Source organism: Brachyistius frenatus, unplaced genomic scaffold (assembly GCF_029030835.1).
Source record: "Brachyistius frenatus isolate BFR_SWC_R1_liver_20210118 unplaced genomic scaffold, ASM2903083v1 Contig_365, whole genome shotgun sequence".
Classification (NCBI taxonomy): Eukaryota; Metazoa; Chordata; class Actinopteri; family Embiotocidae; genus Brachyistius; species Brachyistius frenatus.
The window spans coordinates 17,891-35,708 of record NW_027210964.1 but is presented as its reverse complement, the minus strand read 5'-3'; the positions used below and the strand labels follow the sequence as shown (position 1 = coordinate 35,708).

Genomic DNA, 17,818 nt, shown 5'->3' with positions numbered 1-17,818 from the left:
TTTTTTTTTAAAGGCTTAAAATATGTTAAAACTTATGACTGATAGAAAAAGTAAGAGAACTTTTAGTAAAATAGGCAAAACTAGGTAGGAAGGTTTAATAGCATGTTGCTGACACATTTAATTTTTTTTTTTTTTTTTTAAATAATAAATTTGGCTGCAGCAGCTCCTCCGCCAGCCTCGTGCTCCTGCATCACGACTCTCGGGCCGCAAAACCTTTTTTCCCCCTGCCGTGTTTTTCTCGGTGCTAACGCCCGCCGAGGCATTCCTGAAGTGCAGCACCCTCGAAAGGCAAAACGACAACAAAAGAAGCCCACCTTTCCCACCCCTCTCGATCCTCACGAGCTAGTGAGAGGTAAAAATCCCTCGGCCCCTTTTTTCCTCGTTTGCTAAAAGCCTCTTTGTCGTCATGGCGACCGGCTCTCATCTTCCCGCCTCCTCCACCCCCTGTCTGAATTGTTTGGGATCGCCTTTATTCGACTCTCTTGCTGTAGAAAATCAACGCTGCCTGGCTTTGTTTTTGTACAGCGGACATTAGCAGGAAAGAGAGCATAAAACTTTAAAAAAAAAATATATATATATTTTTTAAAATACAGCATGCCAGCACATGAAAAGGTGAGGAGCATTATTTCTGTGCTGTAGGAAAAGTCTGAAGGTTAAAATGACGCTCTGACGTGTGAGAATTGAAAAGTTTTTTCCCACAGATATCTTCAGCTTAGACGGGAACATTTGTGATAAAATGAAGGAAAAGTTTCGTGACAAACTGAATTACAATTGATTAGAATTAGAATTTTTTTTTTATTTTTTTTTTATTAAGGTAAACTTTTTTGTTTTTATTCTATTGCTCCCGTAAAGTCAGATGTTAAAGCGTCCCTCAGGCGGAAGACAAAGTGGAAGAGATTAACTTTTTGTTTTAACGACGGATTAAAAAGCGTCAAAGGCCCAATAGTACGGTTGATTGTCGTGATGTGAATATGTAAATTCAGCTACTAATTGGGCTTTTCACACCTGGATTCACTCAAGCACTTGTTTTCTGCTTGTCGAGTCTTTTTAAAAAAAAAAAATGATTTCGTGACTGAATAGAAATGAATTCATGCAACATTTCAGCTGGCACCACGTTAATATGGATTTTTCCAATTTTGTTATTTTTTTTTAATATTTTTTTTTTTTTTTTTTCTACTTCTGACTTCCAGTGATACGTTCTAAATAGCGCCCGGTATGAAGCTGACCATCTGCATGACGAATCGATCCGCGGCACGCTCGTCGGTCACACACCGCCCGGCAGATGACTCCCGGTTGGATGTGATCGGCCTTCGTGGAGGAAGTGATCATCTGCCGTAAACCTGTTGCGAAGCGTCCATCAACTAGAGTACGTTGTCGTCCCGGTCAGTCTGAACGACAACAAGATGAATTGCTGCGTTTCAGACGCCGACTGCGCCCGAGCTCCAAGAAACAAAACCGCGGACAGACATAAATAGACATATAAAACATAAATAGACGTTTATACAGCTAAGAAAGAAAGAAGCATACGCGTATGTGACGCTGCTCCGTCCGCATCACGGCCCTGCGCTCCGTCGGTTGGCGTGATCCCGAGTCAAAGGCGACACGGGCATTAGCGTTTTCTGTTGGGAGTGGTGAAAGAATCAGTTATATATTCTGAGTTTCCAACTATTCTGGGGGGAAGATTGTTGGACTTCATAGACATCTGTCAGTTAAAATTAGCTGACATAATCGATTATTTGACAAAGGATGTGTCGACCAAAGTGCTCCTTTTCTGTGCTCGTGAACTGAGGATCTTTGGGGTGGTTAGAGACTGCTGTTTTGATGAAACGAGTAATTTGATTATGTCAGCTGTAAAAATTGTGGGCACTTTGTACTCTTATCTGATGATTTGTTAACCAACCCAGGAAGAATTTAGTAAATTATACAGTTGTGAAAATGATCATAGGACGAAACCCCCCTGCCGGGCCATAATTTGCTTTTAAGAAGTGCGGCACCGATTGGACACTCGTTCTTCACTACACTTGGTCCCAAAAAAAGAAACAACAACAAAAAAAACTATCAAAGAGACAAATGGGAAGTCGGCCCGGTTCTCCGTCTCTTTGTTTCAAACCGAGAGAGGTCGAAAAGGACTGACAGACTCTCAGCTTCTCGCTGTGCGGCTGTCAGAGTGAGTGAGTCGACCTGTCAGTCAAACGGGAGTCCAGTCAGCTGCCCGGCACATCAGGAAACCCAGCAGCTGCTTAAAAAAAAGGAAACATGTTTCTCTCAAGGACTAACACACACACACACACACACACACACACACACACACACACACACACACACACACACACACACACACACACACTCCTGTCACAACATGCACCCTTTTTTGTACATCAGCGCCCGAACACACACTGTTTAAACATTGAAATGACATTTTGTGAAAAGTGGGAGTCGGGTCATTTAAACAGCCTTTTAAATGTTCAGAAATAACTCTGACATTTCTGCTCACTTCATCGTTCATTTGCAGGTTTTTAAAAAAAAATTTTTATAAAAAAAATAAATTAAAAAAACGTTGGTCCACCAAGAGCCGTGGCGATGAAGAAAAAAAGTCGACTTGCACTCAAGACTGTTTAGAAATACAGTGATATGCTATTAAATGCAAAAAAGAAATTCACGAATTTATCTTAAATTACCTTGAACGTAAGAGAACGTGCAGTAGAAAAAAAAACAAAGTTATAGTTTATTGTTATTAAGATCCAAAAGGAACAGCTGGATTTTCCCTTTGATGCATTAGACCCGCCCCCTTCTACAGTTTACCCGTTTATCAGCTGATCGACGCGTCATTATGGCCTCAATCCCTCAAGAACTGAGTTCCTCTATTTGGGTTTTCATGCTGGTAAATGGCAATTGAGAAAAAGAAGAATACCGCGCAACATTTCCAAATATACCTCGTACAAGTGTGTTTGTGTCGAGTTGATGAGAGCCTGGGAGATGCTAAAACGCACTGAGAGAGGAATTTCGGAGGTCTACGTCCGCCACGAAATGAAGCTGGTCTCCGTTGCTGTCAGCTGAGGAAGTGTAATGTCAGGTTGATGCTGACAGAGTTCAGGATCAACAGATTACTCGCGAGAAAAGACGGCGTGCCGCCCGTCTCACGTCCGAGCGAGCCTGGATCTTTTACTAGTTAGGTGTGAATAAAAAAAAAAAAAAAAGTAATCCCAATCCTCCTTGAGAGACCCAATTTGCTGCAGATTTAATATGCATGACCAATTTTGACAGGATTAATTGCGGCGGTAGTCTGGAGAGCAGGTAGACAATAAACATTCACTAGATGGTCTGTGATTAATGCTGCACGTCCTTGACAGGCATATGGGATCTTTCTAATAAGCACTTAAATATGGTCTAAATTAAAGAGCCGCTCTGAAGGGAAGAAAGGTGGAGGGGGGAGGGAAATTTAAGGTCTTGTGACAGCGGCTACCGCTTCCGTTCCTCTCTGAAGTATTTTACATATATAATTAATTTTAAAAAATGGTTTTTACTTGTATAACTGTGACTCGCTGTAACCGTAGATTGGATATAAAAGTGGACGTAGCTTCCGAGTCTGAAAATATAGGTCGATGCAGAAGTGCCTTTTTTTTTTTTTGAGCTGCAATACCACCGAGTGCCACCAGAGGTCGGCTCCAAAAAAAAGCCTCCATAGACTCCCATTCAACTTCTCTCATGAATTTCTCGGTCAATAAAATTTCTCCACGAGTTATTTCAGTTTTGCTGGCTGATGCCGCTCCTTCTTAATAGCCTCCTGGCGGTCCATCTGAAAATAATTCTGTCGTTAACTATAAAACAAACTTCAAAATGCCGTGTTTTTGGCGGCGGCGTGTCGTGTTTGATTGACAGGCCTGTGGTGCAACTTGGTTACGGCTATCGGTGGGCGGGACGTAGTATCTTTGGGTTTCCAAACTGTAACGGGAGGGGGGGGGGGGGTAAACTGTACCGACTGACCCAGCGCCTCGCAGACACAGAAGGCCAGAGGACATAGACAGCCAACGTCCAAATGTCCCCCCCTCCCCTCCCCGCGCTGTGTAGCATGTGCTAAGTTACACTTTGCAATTCTCACCGCTGCCGTTCTGCTGCAGTATCTCCGGGGCTGCCAGTCGTCTCCGTATTTAGTCCGCCTTTTGTTTGTGTTTGTTTGTTTGTGTGCTTCTGCCCGCAGGCTGCTCAGCGTGCTGTGCTGTAATCTGGACTCCTTCCTGCTGCTGGAGAGCCAGTACAACATCCGCCCCATGCTGCTGCAGAGCCAGAAGGACAACGTCTCCGACCCGGACGCCGAGGACGGGTACGAGCTCGTAAACGGCAAACGCGCTATTATTGTACACCGATCAGACAATTTTGTCATTATTGTTTTTACAATTTTCCTCCTTTTTTTTTTTTTTTACCCCCCCCCCCCAAAAAAAAAAAATACCAAGTTTGTATCAATGTGACTTCACTTCTGCTATGAATTCCAACTACGGTAATACTGTGTTTTGGGGGGGGCGTGTCTGTTTGATTGGCAGGCCTGTGGTGCAGTCAGGTTACCACTATTGGTGGGCGGGGACGTATTATCACCAATCGGATTGAGTCAGATCCAAAGATAGCTCCTCCCCCCCCAAAACGGCCAAGTTCAGAAGGACTCCTGCAGCTTCCCCAGACCTTGGATGTTTTCTCCAAAAGTCCCGGCTCCTCCAGCAGACATTCAGACCTTTTAATAGTCTCTCATTCACAGTTTTGTTTTGCTTCCCTGTGCATCATCCTGATATGACAGCCCTCCCCTCCCTCCCCTCCCCCCATTTTGGCAATGTAATCATTGCTCAGGATGAGAAATTGTTTGTTTGTTTGTGTCGTCACAAAATAAAAATGAAATGAAGCGCAGAGGAAGTGTGTGTGTGTGTGTGTGTGTGTGTGGTGGGGGGGGGAGGGTGGGGGGCCATTTTCTGAAAGTGTGTGTTGGAGAGCCCTCCTCTCCCGGTAATGGCTGACGGAGCCGAGGCTGCTGGTTATGAATGGAAATGGCCCTCAAAATGCCAACTCACTTTCACGTGTCTGAGTGCTGGCTCAGTTTTTGGAGAGTAATGACTTGTTAATTTATTCTCCCATCTCCCGGCCCTCTCCAGCTCCCATCATCATCACGGACATCGCCATACCCTCTTTTCTTTTCTTTTTACCTTCCTCTCTTTCTTTTATTTTTTTTTATTCCCGTTCAATGTCATCTAAACTTCTTTTTTTCCATTTTTTTTTCACATCTAACCTTTGATTCACCTTTGTTGTCTTTTGCTCTCTTTACTACTGTTTTGTTGTTGTTGTTGTTGTTTGCTTCTTACCTTTTTAAATATAAATAACACCTGAATTCACCGATTAAAATTTGACTTGACTTGTTTCAGCCATAACAAACTGTTTAAAACAAATGCATGTGAATTACAGTTTCTGGCAAATGTGCCCTCGGAAAGAGGACTGAACAAGAACAACCGTCCTCTGTATTACAAATTTTCGAGCTCAAATTACTTGAGCTGTAAGAACCCATCTACCGAGGGTGACAGCCCTTCGATCCTTAAGTGCCTTTGTAATTAGAATATTCTCTGATCTTATCCGAGCTGCGAACATTAAAACCCTTCTTCACCCTTTTTAAAACTCTCCGCCAAGTCTTTCATGTCCTTCATGACCCAGGAACTTACAGAAGTTGAGAAGTGCGGTGCCATTTAAAAAAAAAAAAATGTTTTATTCAACCTCATCAAAGAAAAGTATTACATTTATCACTTGCACATCCATGTTTGCATAATTGGTCACGAGTACTTTTTCCGTAATCTTTTATTTTCAGTTTTTCACACGATCTGAACATTGACGACATCAGGGCTCGAGTCCGTCCCCCTTAATTTAACTGTCCTCACATCTTTTTTTTTTTGGTGTCTAAATCTGCCTCGTGGAAGCGATTACAAAACCTCCAATGAGACTTTTAATAAAGGTTAATCTCCTCTCCTCCTGCTCTGTCCTCAGGGGGTTCATCATCGACAGTCTGTCGGTGGAGAGGAATCATGTCCTGGTTCGGGTCAGCGCGGTGGGAGGTCCGTCCGAGAGGACGCTGCCGTCTCGAGCCATTGACGAGGTGAGCAGCTGTACTTTAACGTTCAACCTTCGACTGGTTCGACGGTTCATTTTTCATACGCTGACACTTCTTTGGCACTTTAAAGCCTTGGATGTTCGCACGAAAGAGAACTAGAAATATATGTGTCTTTAATATGGGTTTTAGATTAAAAAAAAAAAAAAAGTGGCACGAAGTGGTTCGCAGGGACAAAATGCTTTTTACTTAATTGTCAGCTTTTTTTTTTATTTTTTATTTTTAATATCAACAGACTGAAACCAGCGAAATGTTGAACACATTAAAACAGCTGCCTTTTGTTTTTTTGCCATATATGTTTGACATTTTAGTGTCAAAAAAATGCATTTGGTTATGTTTCATACCGTGGATGAAGCAGGTAACAGGTGGATGGATAATAGACTGACAGATAATTGACACTTTGCTTTTCAAAAGGGTTAACATTTTTATGAGATTTTCTGCATCCAAAAAAATTCAACACTATCGACAACAGTATTTAAAATAAGTAATATAAATAACAAAATACCAAAGTATCTTCCGGTAAACACAGAGAAACTGATCTCAGCAGACAAACGTACTTAAACATTTATAGTTCTGTTACATTTTAACGTTGTTTCATGGAGCCAAAATGTTTTTTTTTTTTTTTTGTGTGGTCAGGACCAAAACTGTGGAAAAACTATTTTCGTAAAACTTTGGGAAATTGTTCCTCTCGCCATTCCTCGTATGCACAAACAGTATTCCTGGTGCTCATGAGCCAAACGCAAAAACCCATTCATCCATTTCTATCCTGTGATTCAGGTCATTTTTTTATTACAGATGAAAATTGTCGTACTGATTACCGTATCAGTCGTGTGTTCGAAGCCTGCAGCCTGATTTACTGTGTTTTTTGGTATATATATTAATTATTTAGTTGCTGTTAATGCTAAAGTCAAAACGGGGGCTAATTTATGCTGAAGTCAAGGAAATGATATTAAAGAGAGTATAAATTTGTTTAGTGTTTCCTACACGTTTTACAGATCTCGTCATTGTGCTGAAACGACGGTTATTTGTGACACTAGTGACAGAACAAGAAACTGAGATTTACTTTTGAAAAAACTATGAACAAAATTACCCCCCCCCCCCAAAAAAAAACAGTCAAGTATTTACAAACCATGCTGCTCACAGAATCCTTCTGAGTCCTAAAAGCTGCATAATGATTCCATGCGATCATCAGCGCTTTTCCCCAACATACATGTTTTTTTGTTTTTTTTTTCTAGAGAAGCACATCACTGAGTGGTAGACTCAAATACCACCAGGAGATTATCACGAAGAGTGAAGGGCGCACAGACAAATGGATCAAAAGGCATGCTTCCTAAATCTCATTAACATTTAGAGCATATTATTTTTGGCGAGTCACACGCTGAGCTCAAAAGTTCAGAAAAAAACAAGTTATGACGAGAGTAATGACTGCAACTCGACATGAAAAAGAGGAACAAATGAAGGAGTAGAGAGAGAGAACAAAAAAAACAAAAAAAAGGAGGCAATAAGTGATGGCGCATAAATATAAACAACCATGTCATGAACTGCTTCCAGCTCATTGCAAAACAATCGCTCGGTAATGAAGTCGTCAACGAGTCGGCGTGTAACGGCGCCGCCCTCCTCGCAGTTTCCACGGTTTTAAAAAGAAAATGCAGCCATCAAACAGTTTTAGTGTAATGCATTCAAATACAAACTAATACGAACAGTCAGTGCAGCATAATTATGCATTAATAACCCATAAAAATAAAACATAAAAAGACAAAACGACTGTCGAGGGGGAAAATTAAAGAACATATTACAAATATCGTGAGTCATGCAGGTTTTAAAACATCAGTACATCTTGTTATGAGGGGCGTCACTGAGTTTCCTTTATCTGCTGGCTCCAGGGAGATCATCCTTACCCCTGGCCCATGTTTTCATGCGACCCACTGCCTCGCTGCTACGCGCTGGACCCACCGGAGGGCCTCCAGAACTCAAAGGGTAGGAGACGCATTGACGAAACTGCCTGTTAATAACTTTGTTTGCATAATGTTGATTTTTTTTTTTTTTCACCTAGTTTTTATTTATTTATTTATTTTTTTACCAACTCATGTACAGACTCTGAGATTAGCGCGTTTCTGGCTTCGTCGGCAGACCCGAAGAATGACGATAGCTGGATGGAAAAATGTCGGAGACTCTACTGCAAAACCATGACTTCGAAACCCAACATCCTGACTGGGGAGGGTGAGTTACTTGTACTCGGGCAACCCTAGCGAGGACATTTTACCTATTAGGGAAAAAAAAAAAAGGGATAATATAAAGTAGCATAAAGATAATACAGTATATCTCTGCCAACATTTTTGAAGTGTGCAATGACTACGGCATAGAATGAATCGCTGGGAATTTACATTATCGAACAAAAGGAATCTAAAGTTAAAGAGAAAAAGTAATAAAGATTTTCAAGTAACTCCAATAAAAAAACAACTTCTAAAAGCTAATTCTGGGTTGTCGAGTGTCAAGTGAGTATTTACAATGAAGAATATGCTTCACCTTCACGTCTTCGTACCGCATGCACAAAGTCAAATATGTTAGCTTTTACGCTGTCACTTTTTTTTTTGTCGCTCCCTTTACACTTTGTAAATAAGTGTACTAATAATTATGAGAAGCACAAAAAACGAATTCTATGTGATACAATCCAAGTAAACCGAACCGCACTTCATCGTCTGCTGACGTCTTCTATTGTAATGCAGGTGCACTTTTACATAAATGTGATGTCCGTGGTGCTTATTAGAGCTCATCATCGCCATTGACAGCCACGATAAAATTGCACGTAAGCCTACTTTCCCCCTATGTGGGGAATAAATAGCTGAGATTCAAGGAAGGCAGAAATACATTCAAAATGAAGGAGGTAGCTGACGATCTTGTCATTAATGCTTGTACTGTATGGTGATTGCTTCCTTTCATCAGCGCTCTGTTGAACTCAGCCTGTAACAGCATTTACTCTCTGCTGCTCATTTAAGGCTTTTCACTGGAAGAACCACAATCAGGATGCGTTATCTTTAAAGGCTCCCCTCCGCTGTACAAGTGCTATTTTATTTGGCATATCATTAACCGCACAAAAACCTTGTATTTCGCTTTTCAAGAAACATTCAATGATGAAAATTGTAGCATTTACGGTCTGACTACTGAATTAACCCAATTTACTCGGCAGTTTATTGAAGGTTTACTCGTGTCTGGTTGTGGGTCTGAAGACGCCGTGATTATCACTTGACTTTCATTCAGCCCCGAAGACGAAAAAAATGATTAACTATACTATCTCTTTATCAAAACACTTACGATTAGAAGTGTTACACGTTCGATACCTCACTATCTTGTCAGCGTATTGATCGCTTAATTGGTCTCTCTCTGCAGCATTCACCAGAGTCACTGAGTTGCGATTGTGAATCCTGCTGCTGGTTTACGATCGGCGCTCATTGTCCTTTCGGAACTGGCAGCCGGTGAAATGATCGTAAGGCTGCACCGCTGTGTTTACAAAACATCCTAATTCGCATATTTATTTGTATAGAATGAGGGGGAAAAGTGCACCTGTGAGCTTGTGTCAGGTGAAATTTAAAATTGAGCATTGTAGCATTCAATTTTCTCCTCGGTAATGTCGTTTGGCTTTGAAAAAAACAACAACCAAAAAACATCTTTTTGTAAGAAAAATGTAAAATTGAAACTTTGACAATGTTTGAAAGTAAGTAAAACTGTCACCGGGAAAACACCAAATCATTTTAGTATTATGGCTGAAAATAAACGAATGCAAACTGTAGGTTAGTAATACAACGATTGGAAATACTCTCTGGGTCTGAAAAGTGAAGGCAAAGAAAAAACAAAAACAACAACAAAAAAAAAACAAATTTAAAGTGCACTACCACTGACGGCCACTAGGGGCTGGCTCCAAAAGAAAATTCTGGCTGCATAGACATCCCATTCAAATTTTCCCATTAAATACCATGTCAATCCATTTTTTTCCACATCGTTACGGTGTCGTTAGCTCAATTCACTCCTTCTGATGAGTGTCAGATTAAAAATTAGGCCTCAAAGAGAGGTATGTTTAGGGGCGGGCCAGGTTTTATTGACATGCTGTTGGGTTTCTGGTATCGGTGGGCGGGCATACTGTCCTCAGGAACCAAAAAAATCTCCAAAAAAACCCAAAAGATTGTGACAGCCAAAATCCCAAAAGCAGCTGTTCACAAACCGACGGGTGACATCACAGAAGGTTGCCACTTGGATACGACACACGGTACAGCTGCCAAGTTTTTCCAAGTTAAAGTAAAGGTGTTCAAAAAGGTGTTAGAAAGGTGTTTCAAATACATGTCTAAACAAATTATAAAGATATTAACAATTTAGAAACTCCTGACTTTGGTTAATCAGCAGGTTTCCGTACCTTCTCATTTTTGTTTCCGGCCTAACTGTGTTGTGAGAGGTCGGTGTTGTAGTATTGCTGTGTTTTCTGTCGAAGCCTCGTTGCCCTGTGTTTCCCCTCTTACTCCCGCAATTAGGTCTTCAGTGATTGAGGGTGGTTTCTTTGCACGGCAATGTGATATGACACTAAAAGCCAGGCTGAGAGCGGCATGTACTCAAGAGACACTCGGGAGGGGGGGGCAGTGAAGCTGTAAATTTAAATGAGCGGATGCACAAAGCCCCACTGAAAGTTTTTCCGTATGTGTTTTTTTTTTTTTTTTTTGCAGTTGATCCATGATTTTCTGTCGGAGATAAATCCATCCGAGATTTGACGAGTGCTGCGTCATTTCTAAACTGTCTATATGTTTTATTGGTATTTATTAATGCTTATGAGCTCGCTGGATGACTCAGGGAAATGATGTATCCAGACCACTTACAGCTGCTTAAAAGCCTACATAACAGGATATTATCCACCGACTATAAATATCTGAAGTAAAGCACCTGACATATCTGAATGCAGAAATTGGATTTTGTTTTAATGCAATTTTTATTGTAGCTAAGCTTATTTTTTATGAGTGTTTTTGCTCCTCAGTGCTGGCTGACCTTCTGGATAAAGTTGTGGCCCATCTAGCCAGCTCCGCCACCGAGTGCTTCTTCTCTCCGGCTTGTCACAAAGGTCAGTGGAGACGAACAGCTTCTTTTTCTTGTCAATTTAGTCCAAAGGAAACAAAGGAAAACAACTACAGGGCACTCAGTGGCTCAGTGAACTCAGCCAGACTCTCTGAACATCAATCTAACTTCTGTCCTCAGCTCTCTTTCTGTTACCCTGTGGGTCATAAAAATAACATGAAGATCATGGTTGTTGGTTTTTTGTTTTTTTTTTACCTATTTGTAGTAGCAGAATATAAAGTACAAAACCATACACAAATGTATCAACATCTTATTTTGATGCAGTGTAAAAACAACATGGTTAGGTTTAAGGAAACAAAAACAACGTGGTTAGGATTAGGAAAACAAAACAACGTGGTTAGGATTAGGAAAACAAAACAACGTGGTTAGGATTAGGAAAACAAAACAACGTGGTTAGGATTAGGAAAACAAAACAACGTGGTTAGGATTAGGAAAACAAAACCACGTGGTTGGGATTAGCAAGGCAAGGCAAGTTTATTTGTATAGCACATTTCAACAACAAGGCAATTCAAAGTGCTTCACATAAAACCATTTAAATCATCAAAACATCAGGCAAAGGAAAAGCTAATTTAAAAACAATTAAGAACATTGATCGAAACATTAAAAACAGTCATTAAAACATTAAACAAGCTAAAAATAGAATGAAAGTTACAGTGTAGTTTAAGGAATAAAATACAGTAATAAAATGCAGAAATGCAGGAAATTGATCAACATCCTTGAGTCTGGTTCAATTAAAGGCAGCAAACAGAAAAGTATTCAATCTTGATTTGAAGCAGCTGAGAGTCTCAGCAGACCTGCAGCTTTCTGGGAGTTTGTTCCAGATATGTGGAGCAGAACAACTGAACGCTGCTTCTCCATGTTTAGTTCTGACTCTGGGGACAGAAAGGAGACTCGTCCCAGACGACCTGAGGGGTCTGGAGGGTTCATAAGGTCGCAGCAGATCAGAAATGTATTTTGGCCCTAAACAATTCAGTGCTTTATAAACCAACAGCAGGATTTTAAAGTCAATTATTTGTTTGTAAAGACTTCAGAACTGGAGTGATGTAATCCACTTTCTTGGTCTTAGTGAGAACTCGAGCTGCAGCGTTCTGAGTGACTTTTAAAAGAGACCCTTAAACACACCGTTACGATAGTCGAGTCTACTGAAGATAAAGGGACAAGTTTTTCCAAATCCTGTTGAGACATAAGTCCTCTAATCCTTGATATATTCATTACGTGATAGTAGGCTGATTTAGTAATTGTCTTGATATGGCTGTTCAGATTGAGGTCTGAATCCATAACTACATCTAGATTTCTGGCTCGGTTTGTGGTTTTTAACTTCAGTTATTGAAGCTGAGCGCTGACTTTCAATCGTTCTTCCTTGGCCCCAAAAACAATTACTTCTATTTTATCTTTGTTTAATTGAAGAAAATTTTGGCACATCCAGTTGTTGATTTGTTCAATGCATTTACCCAACCCTTGTATGGGATTATAGTCCCCTGGCGATATAGTTATGTAGATTTGTGTGTCGTCTGCATAATTATGATAACACACTTTGTTTCTTTCCATAATCTGAGCCAGTGGAAGCATGTAGATGTTGAACAGAAGAGGCCCCAGAATTGAACCTTGTGGAACACCACATGTCATTTTAGTCAGCTCTGATGTGTCATTAGCTACAGACAAAGTATTCTCGGTCCTTCAAGTAGGATTCAAACCAGTTTAGGAAAACAAAACAACGTGTTTAGGATTAGGAAAACAAAACAACATGTTTAGGATTAGGAAAACAAAACCACGGGGTTGGGATTAGGAAAACAAAACAATGTGGTTGGGATTAGGAAAACAAAACCACGGGGTTGGGATTAGGAAAACAAAACAGCATGGTTGGGATTAGGAAAACAAAACAACGTGGCTGGGATTAGGAAAACAAAACAACGTGGCTGGGATCAGGAAAACAAAACAACGTGGTTGGGATTAGGAAAACAAAACCACGTGAAACCGGCTTTCAGGAGGTGGAATTAAAGGTCAAATATCAACTTTTAGCAGCACTTTTATCATCAGACCTCGTTCACACATCTCCGAGACACTCGAGAGATGAGCAAACCTGTCAACGCTTGGTGGTGGGTAAAGTCGTGTGTCGGGGGAGGCTGACTGACAGACTCACAAAACCCACATGTGCACTGAGGGTGAACCGGGAACAGCTTGAACAGCAGTGCTTCTCAAAACAAGCTTACATGTTTTCCCACGAGAGGCACTTGTGCAGCTGGTTTTGTGGAGAGACTGTTATGCAAATAAAAAACAAAAACAATTAATGATTTAATTCAAAAAGTTACGTGAGGGTGATCTTTAGGGTGTTTCTTATAGCAATAATAAAATAAGGACTAGTTGGAATGATGCTTTTCTTGGGTGGTGTCTGACATTGTGAAACACTCTGAAGAACCCCCCTCCCCCCCCGAAAAACCAACTTTACTTGACCTTCTTTGGGGGGTCCTCGACTCAGCTTGTGGGAAAAAGGATGACGCCGAAAAAGGAGGCTTTAGACGCAGGGGAAGAAAGCTGTTGACCCGGACTGGGGATATTTCCAGACGGTTAAAGTCACATGTCGAGGAACTCTGAACTGCCTCCTCCTTTGGAGGGCCGAGACTTCGGTAAAGCTTTTTCCCTCTCCCGGGTAGAGTTCCCCGAAGAGCATCGTGGGTGCATCGGTTTCGTCTGAAGACGGTGACGCTTCTAAAAACGGTTTGGCTGCCTGGGTTGACAACACTTCTCCAGGGTCGCGTAGGAGTCAGGGACAGTCACTGTGGACCGGCAGACATGGGTAGGGAAAAAAAAAAAAAAAAAGTGGAGAAATTCCTCCTCCGTTTTCAGAACACTCTTCTACCGCAGGTTAGAATTTGTTATGTTTCACAAATCAAATGGGTGAATGACTCCAGCAGGTTGTTTGGTAGCCGGTGGGCTAAACAAGCTGCTAATTAGCGAATACCCGAGAAAATCCTGCACACTGTAAATTTTCCTCAAGGTAAAGTGCTAATTGCATATTTATTTCTCTTAATTTACATATTTTTTTTTACCAAATACAGTTAAAATAGACTGTGACATCCTCGTGCACTTCCGCACAAAACTTTTTGCACAAGTTGTACGAAGAATAGAAAGTAGCGTTCATTTTACCAACAAATCTCTTTCTGAATAACCTCAGTAAGTCCTGATTGATTAATTATATTGACTGCTTTATGTTTAATCTAATTTACCATGATACATTAACCATAATAAATGTCATATTATTGTCAGCATTGTGTGTTTCACATCAATTTCATCCCTGAAAATACTGAGAAATTACACCTGTAATGAATTAATGCTGCCTCTAATGAAACATGTTTTGGTATCTTTGCAATAATTTGGCACTGATTAATAACTTTATTATCATTTCTGTCAACACTGGAGCCAACAAACACAAGCGTAGACACCAGACAGCGTCAAGTGCAGCTTTAGGTCAAGTCTATTTATTTCCATATGTTACATATGTTGACTGAAGTGATGGTGCACAACTTCAGAGAGATTCAAAGCACATCAGACAGAATTAAAACAAATTAAAACCATCAAAAAAACAAAACAAATGAAAAACAACAGCAAACCAAAACAATGCTCGAAGGTTTACACGAGCACTCATTAATATTGTAAAAAATAAAAATCGGACTTACAAATTGGGCCGAATCTAGAAATGCCTGGTGAAAATAAATATGCATTCAATCGAGATTTGAACACTGGTAGTAAAGTTCAAATTTTTGTGCATTTGATGGACCTTGCACAGAAAGTAATAACTACCATGTTTATTTGATTCTTATTGATATTATATTGATATCATTGAAATCTTTTTGTCTCCAGCGCCTCTTGGAGACCTTAATGAGTATTTTTTTTTAAAAAGATCTCAACATTTTATGTGATTAACAAATTCGCTATTTTGCTTTGCGTGTAAACACAGTTTTAGTATATTGTCAAAAAATTGCTTTCATCTTTCGGAAGTGATTTTACAGATCCATATAGTATATCCAATAAATGATAGTGAGGTGATTTGAGTTGAGTTTATTTGTTTAACAACTTGTGAGCGAGGGTTGGGAGATTTTCACGACGTTAGCGAGGCAACTTTATGTTACTTATTTAAGGTGCTTTACGCCGAACATAAAAAAAAGAAGATATGGGGACAAAATGGAAAAGAAGGCCGATATAAAACAAGACGTGATTTAAAATAAACGATAAACTCAAGACGCATAAAAAAAAACTAATTAAATGGAAGGATAAAAAGTTAAAAATACGTAAATAAACAGCTCTGTATTTCAATCTAATAAAAGGCAGCCTTAGTTTAAAATAACTCCGCTTGTAATTGCTCACTGTGGATAAAGCATATCGATAAAAAGGGATGATCCGTGGCAATATATGATGCCACAATGATTTTTGCATCAATTTGATAAAGTACCTGATTTATCGGGCAAAAACAAACACTCCTGTTCAGTTTGGTTTTTTTCATCTGTAAATGATTTTTCTCAGTTGACTTTAAAAAAAGACAACAAAAAACATCTCATGTTCTGCATAAGTGTTTAGGTAAAAAGAAGTCTTGTTGCTATGGTTACCTGTTTTTTTTTTTATATATATATATATATACAAGTTCTACGCGTAGGAGAGGCAGATATCAGAATAATATTAGAGATGTCCCGCGTAAAAATGTGTGAGGCTGCAGGAACGTGCAGAATTTGATGGGCTTTGTAAAAGTACGCTTGTTTACGCATTCAGACGAACGTCTCCGGAGGATTTCGCCACAGAGAAAGAATTCAGGCGGATTAGATGTTTCGAATTAGTAGACAGTACTTTTTTTTTTTTTTTTTTTTTGTCAAGATGACAGACTAATAAAAAGGCAGCATCTGTCTGTATTGTTTCTGGGGAAAAAAAGATCATCTTAAATAATGGAGAGTGATTAAAATGGATATGTGGAATGTGTTCCGTAGGCTTTCATTCATTATGCATGTTTGAGCGGGTAGAAAGCTTGTCAGCTGGCCTCCTTCTGTTGAAGGTTGAAATATTTCCCCACAGCGCGCCGCTCGTCTTTTATTAGAGCTTTTCTCTGTAATTCTATCAGTGTTGAGGTTCGTCTCCACCGGGGCCCCAATGAAGAAGCTTAATTCTGAGTGTTTGTTTTTGATGATTTATTTATCGAAATTCACCCTCACACTTCAAAGTTGTTGATTTTTTTTTCTTCCCACATTTTGATTTTCCTTTTTTTCCCCTTTTAATTTTTTTTTTATTCATTTTTAGAAATCAGTTTGACTCATTTACATCATTTCATTAACGCAAAACAGTTACAGGGGATTTTATTCATGAGGTGGCTGCTAATATTTTTTGTGGTCTTCTTTGTGAAATTTGCACTTACATGTGTGTCGGATTGACGTCGCCTCAAGTTTTAGCCATTCTTCCCTTGTTTGAAAACTCCTTATGTATGTAGAGAGCAGACTCATTTGCCAAGTATTAACCTCTGTCAGACCGCTGAGTTGTATCTTCGCACCCACTCATGGCCCCCGACTTTCTTTTGCATCTCGGAACAAAAAGGGAGGTTATCTTTTATTATGCAACTTCTACTTCTTAGTCGGCTCCGACGGACAGCCGAGCTTTCTCAGATCAATTATCATTTAAACAGTTTTTCTCCGTCTTTAACTTTTTAGTTAACTTTTGGTGTTTTTAGGCAGCTGAAGAGCAAAAAAAACAAAAAAAACAAACAAATTAAATGGAGTTGCTGTGCAAATCCGAACAGGATTTCCAGACTATAATCACAGAGAGCAATAGAAATGGCGGAGTCTAGAAAAGATTACTTCGCTCCCTATTTAAATTAGCACAGAACTAAACTGAAAGTTAACCAGCTCAACCAGCACAAGTCTCTGGTGTACATAGAGAAACATAGAGTCTCATGAAGTCCACTTGCTTGCTTCTTTTTCTGAATTCAACTATATCACGTCTTCAATCTTCGGGTGATTTTTGACTCAATTGTCGTTTTCGGGAGTTTGAGTTTTTATTCTTGATTTTTTTTTGTTTGGAAAACAGCAGTAACACAACAATCCACCTGTTTGTCTGTTTTCATCGTCAAATAAAATACAATTTCCCGCAAAGTCAATTTCACATTCATTATTAAGGCTTCACACATTAGCCGGTACGTTGCTGTGGACGATGCGTGCTCATCTCTCTCGAATGGGTCTCATGACAACGCCTCACCCTCATAACGCTCCTTAAATCCCGCAGGCTTCTTTAATTGAAATATTGCTTTTGCTTCATTTCATAAACTCAGACTCAGAGCTGCCGTTTCCCGTTATTACTCTTTGTAATTTTTCTCACATTATCGCAACTGATGCGGGAGATGAATCGCATGTGCCACCTTTCAACGCAGTCTCTTTTTTGTTTTGTTTTTTTTCAAACAAAAGTTAAACGGTTGTGATATAGTTATTACCAAATAAAACGGACTCTGGAGGCACGATGCCGAGGAAACGGGGCAGCGAGGGAATAAATACAACATGAGAGGATTAATCTCCATTAAACGGTAATTGCCATGAGCAAGAGGTT

General features: G+C 40.0%; 1 protein-coding gene across 1 annotated transcript in view; it reads left to right on the top strand.

The window, feature by feature from the left end:
* Positions 1-17,818, top strand: part of tbc1d32 (TBC1 domain family, member 32) — a 57,445-nt gene that overhangs the window by 23,912 nt on the left and 15,715 nt on the right. Inside the window, exons 24-28 of the mRNA XM_069724208.1 lie at positions 4,199-4,321; positions 6,013-6,121; positions 8,017-8,110; positions 8,228-8,353; positions 11,148-11,231. Coding sequence (XP_069580309.1) covers positions 4,199-4,321; positions 6,013-6,121; positions 8,017-8,110; positions 8,228-8,353; positions 11,148-11,231 — 536 coding nt within the window. The remainder of the gene's footprint in view (positions 1-4,198; positions 4,322-6,012; positions 6,122-8,016; positions 8,111-8,227; positions 8,354-11,147; positions 11,232-17,818) is intronic.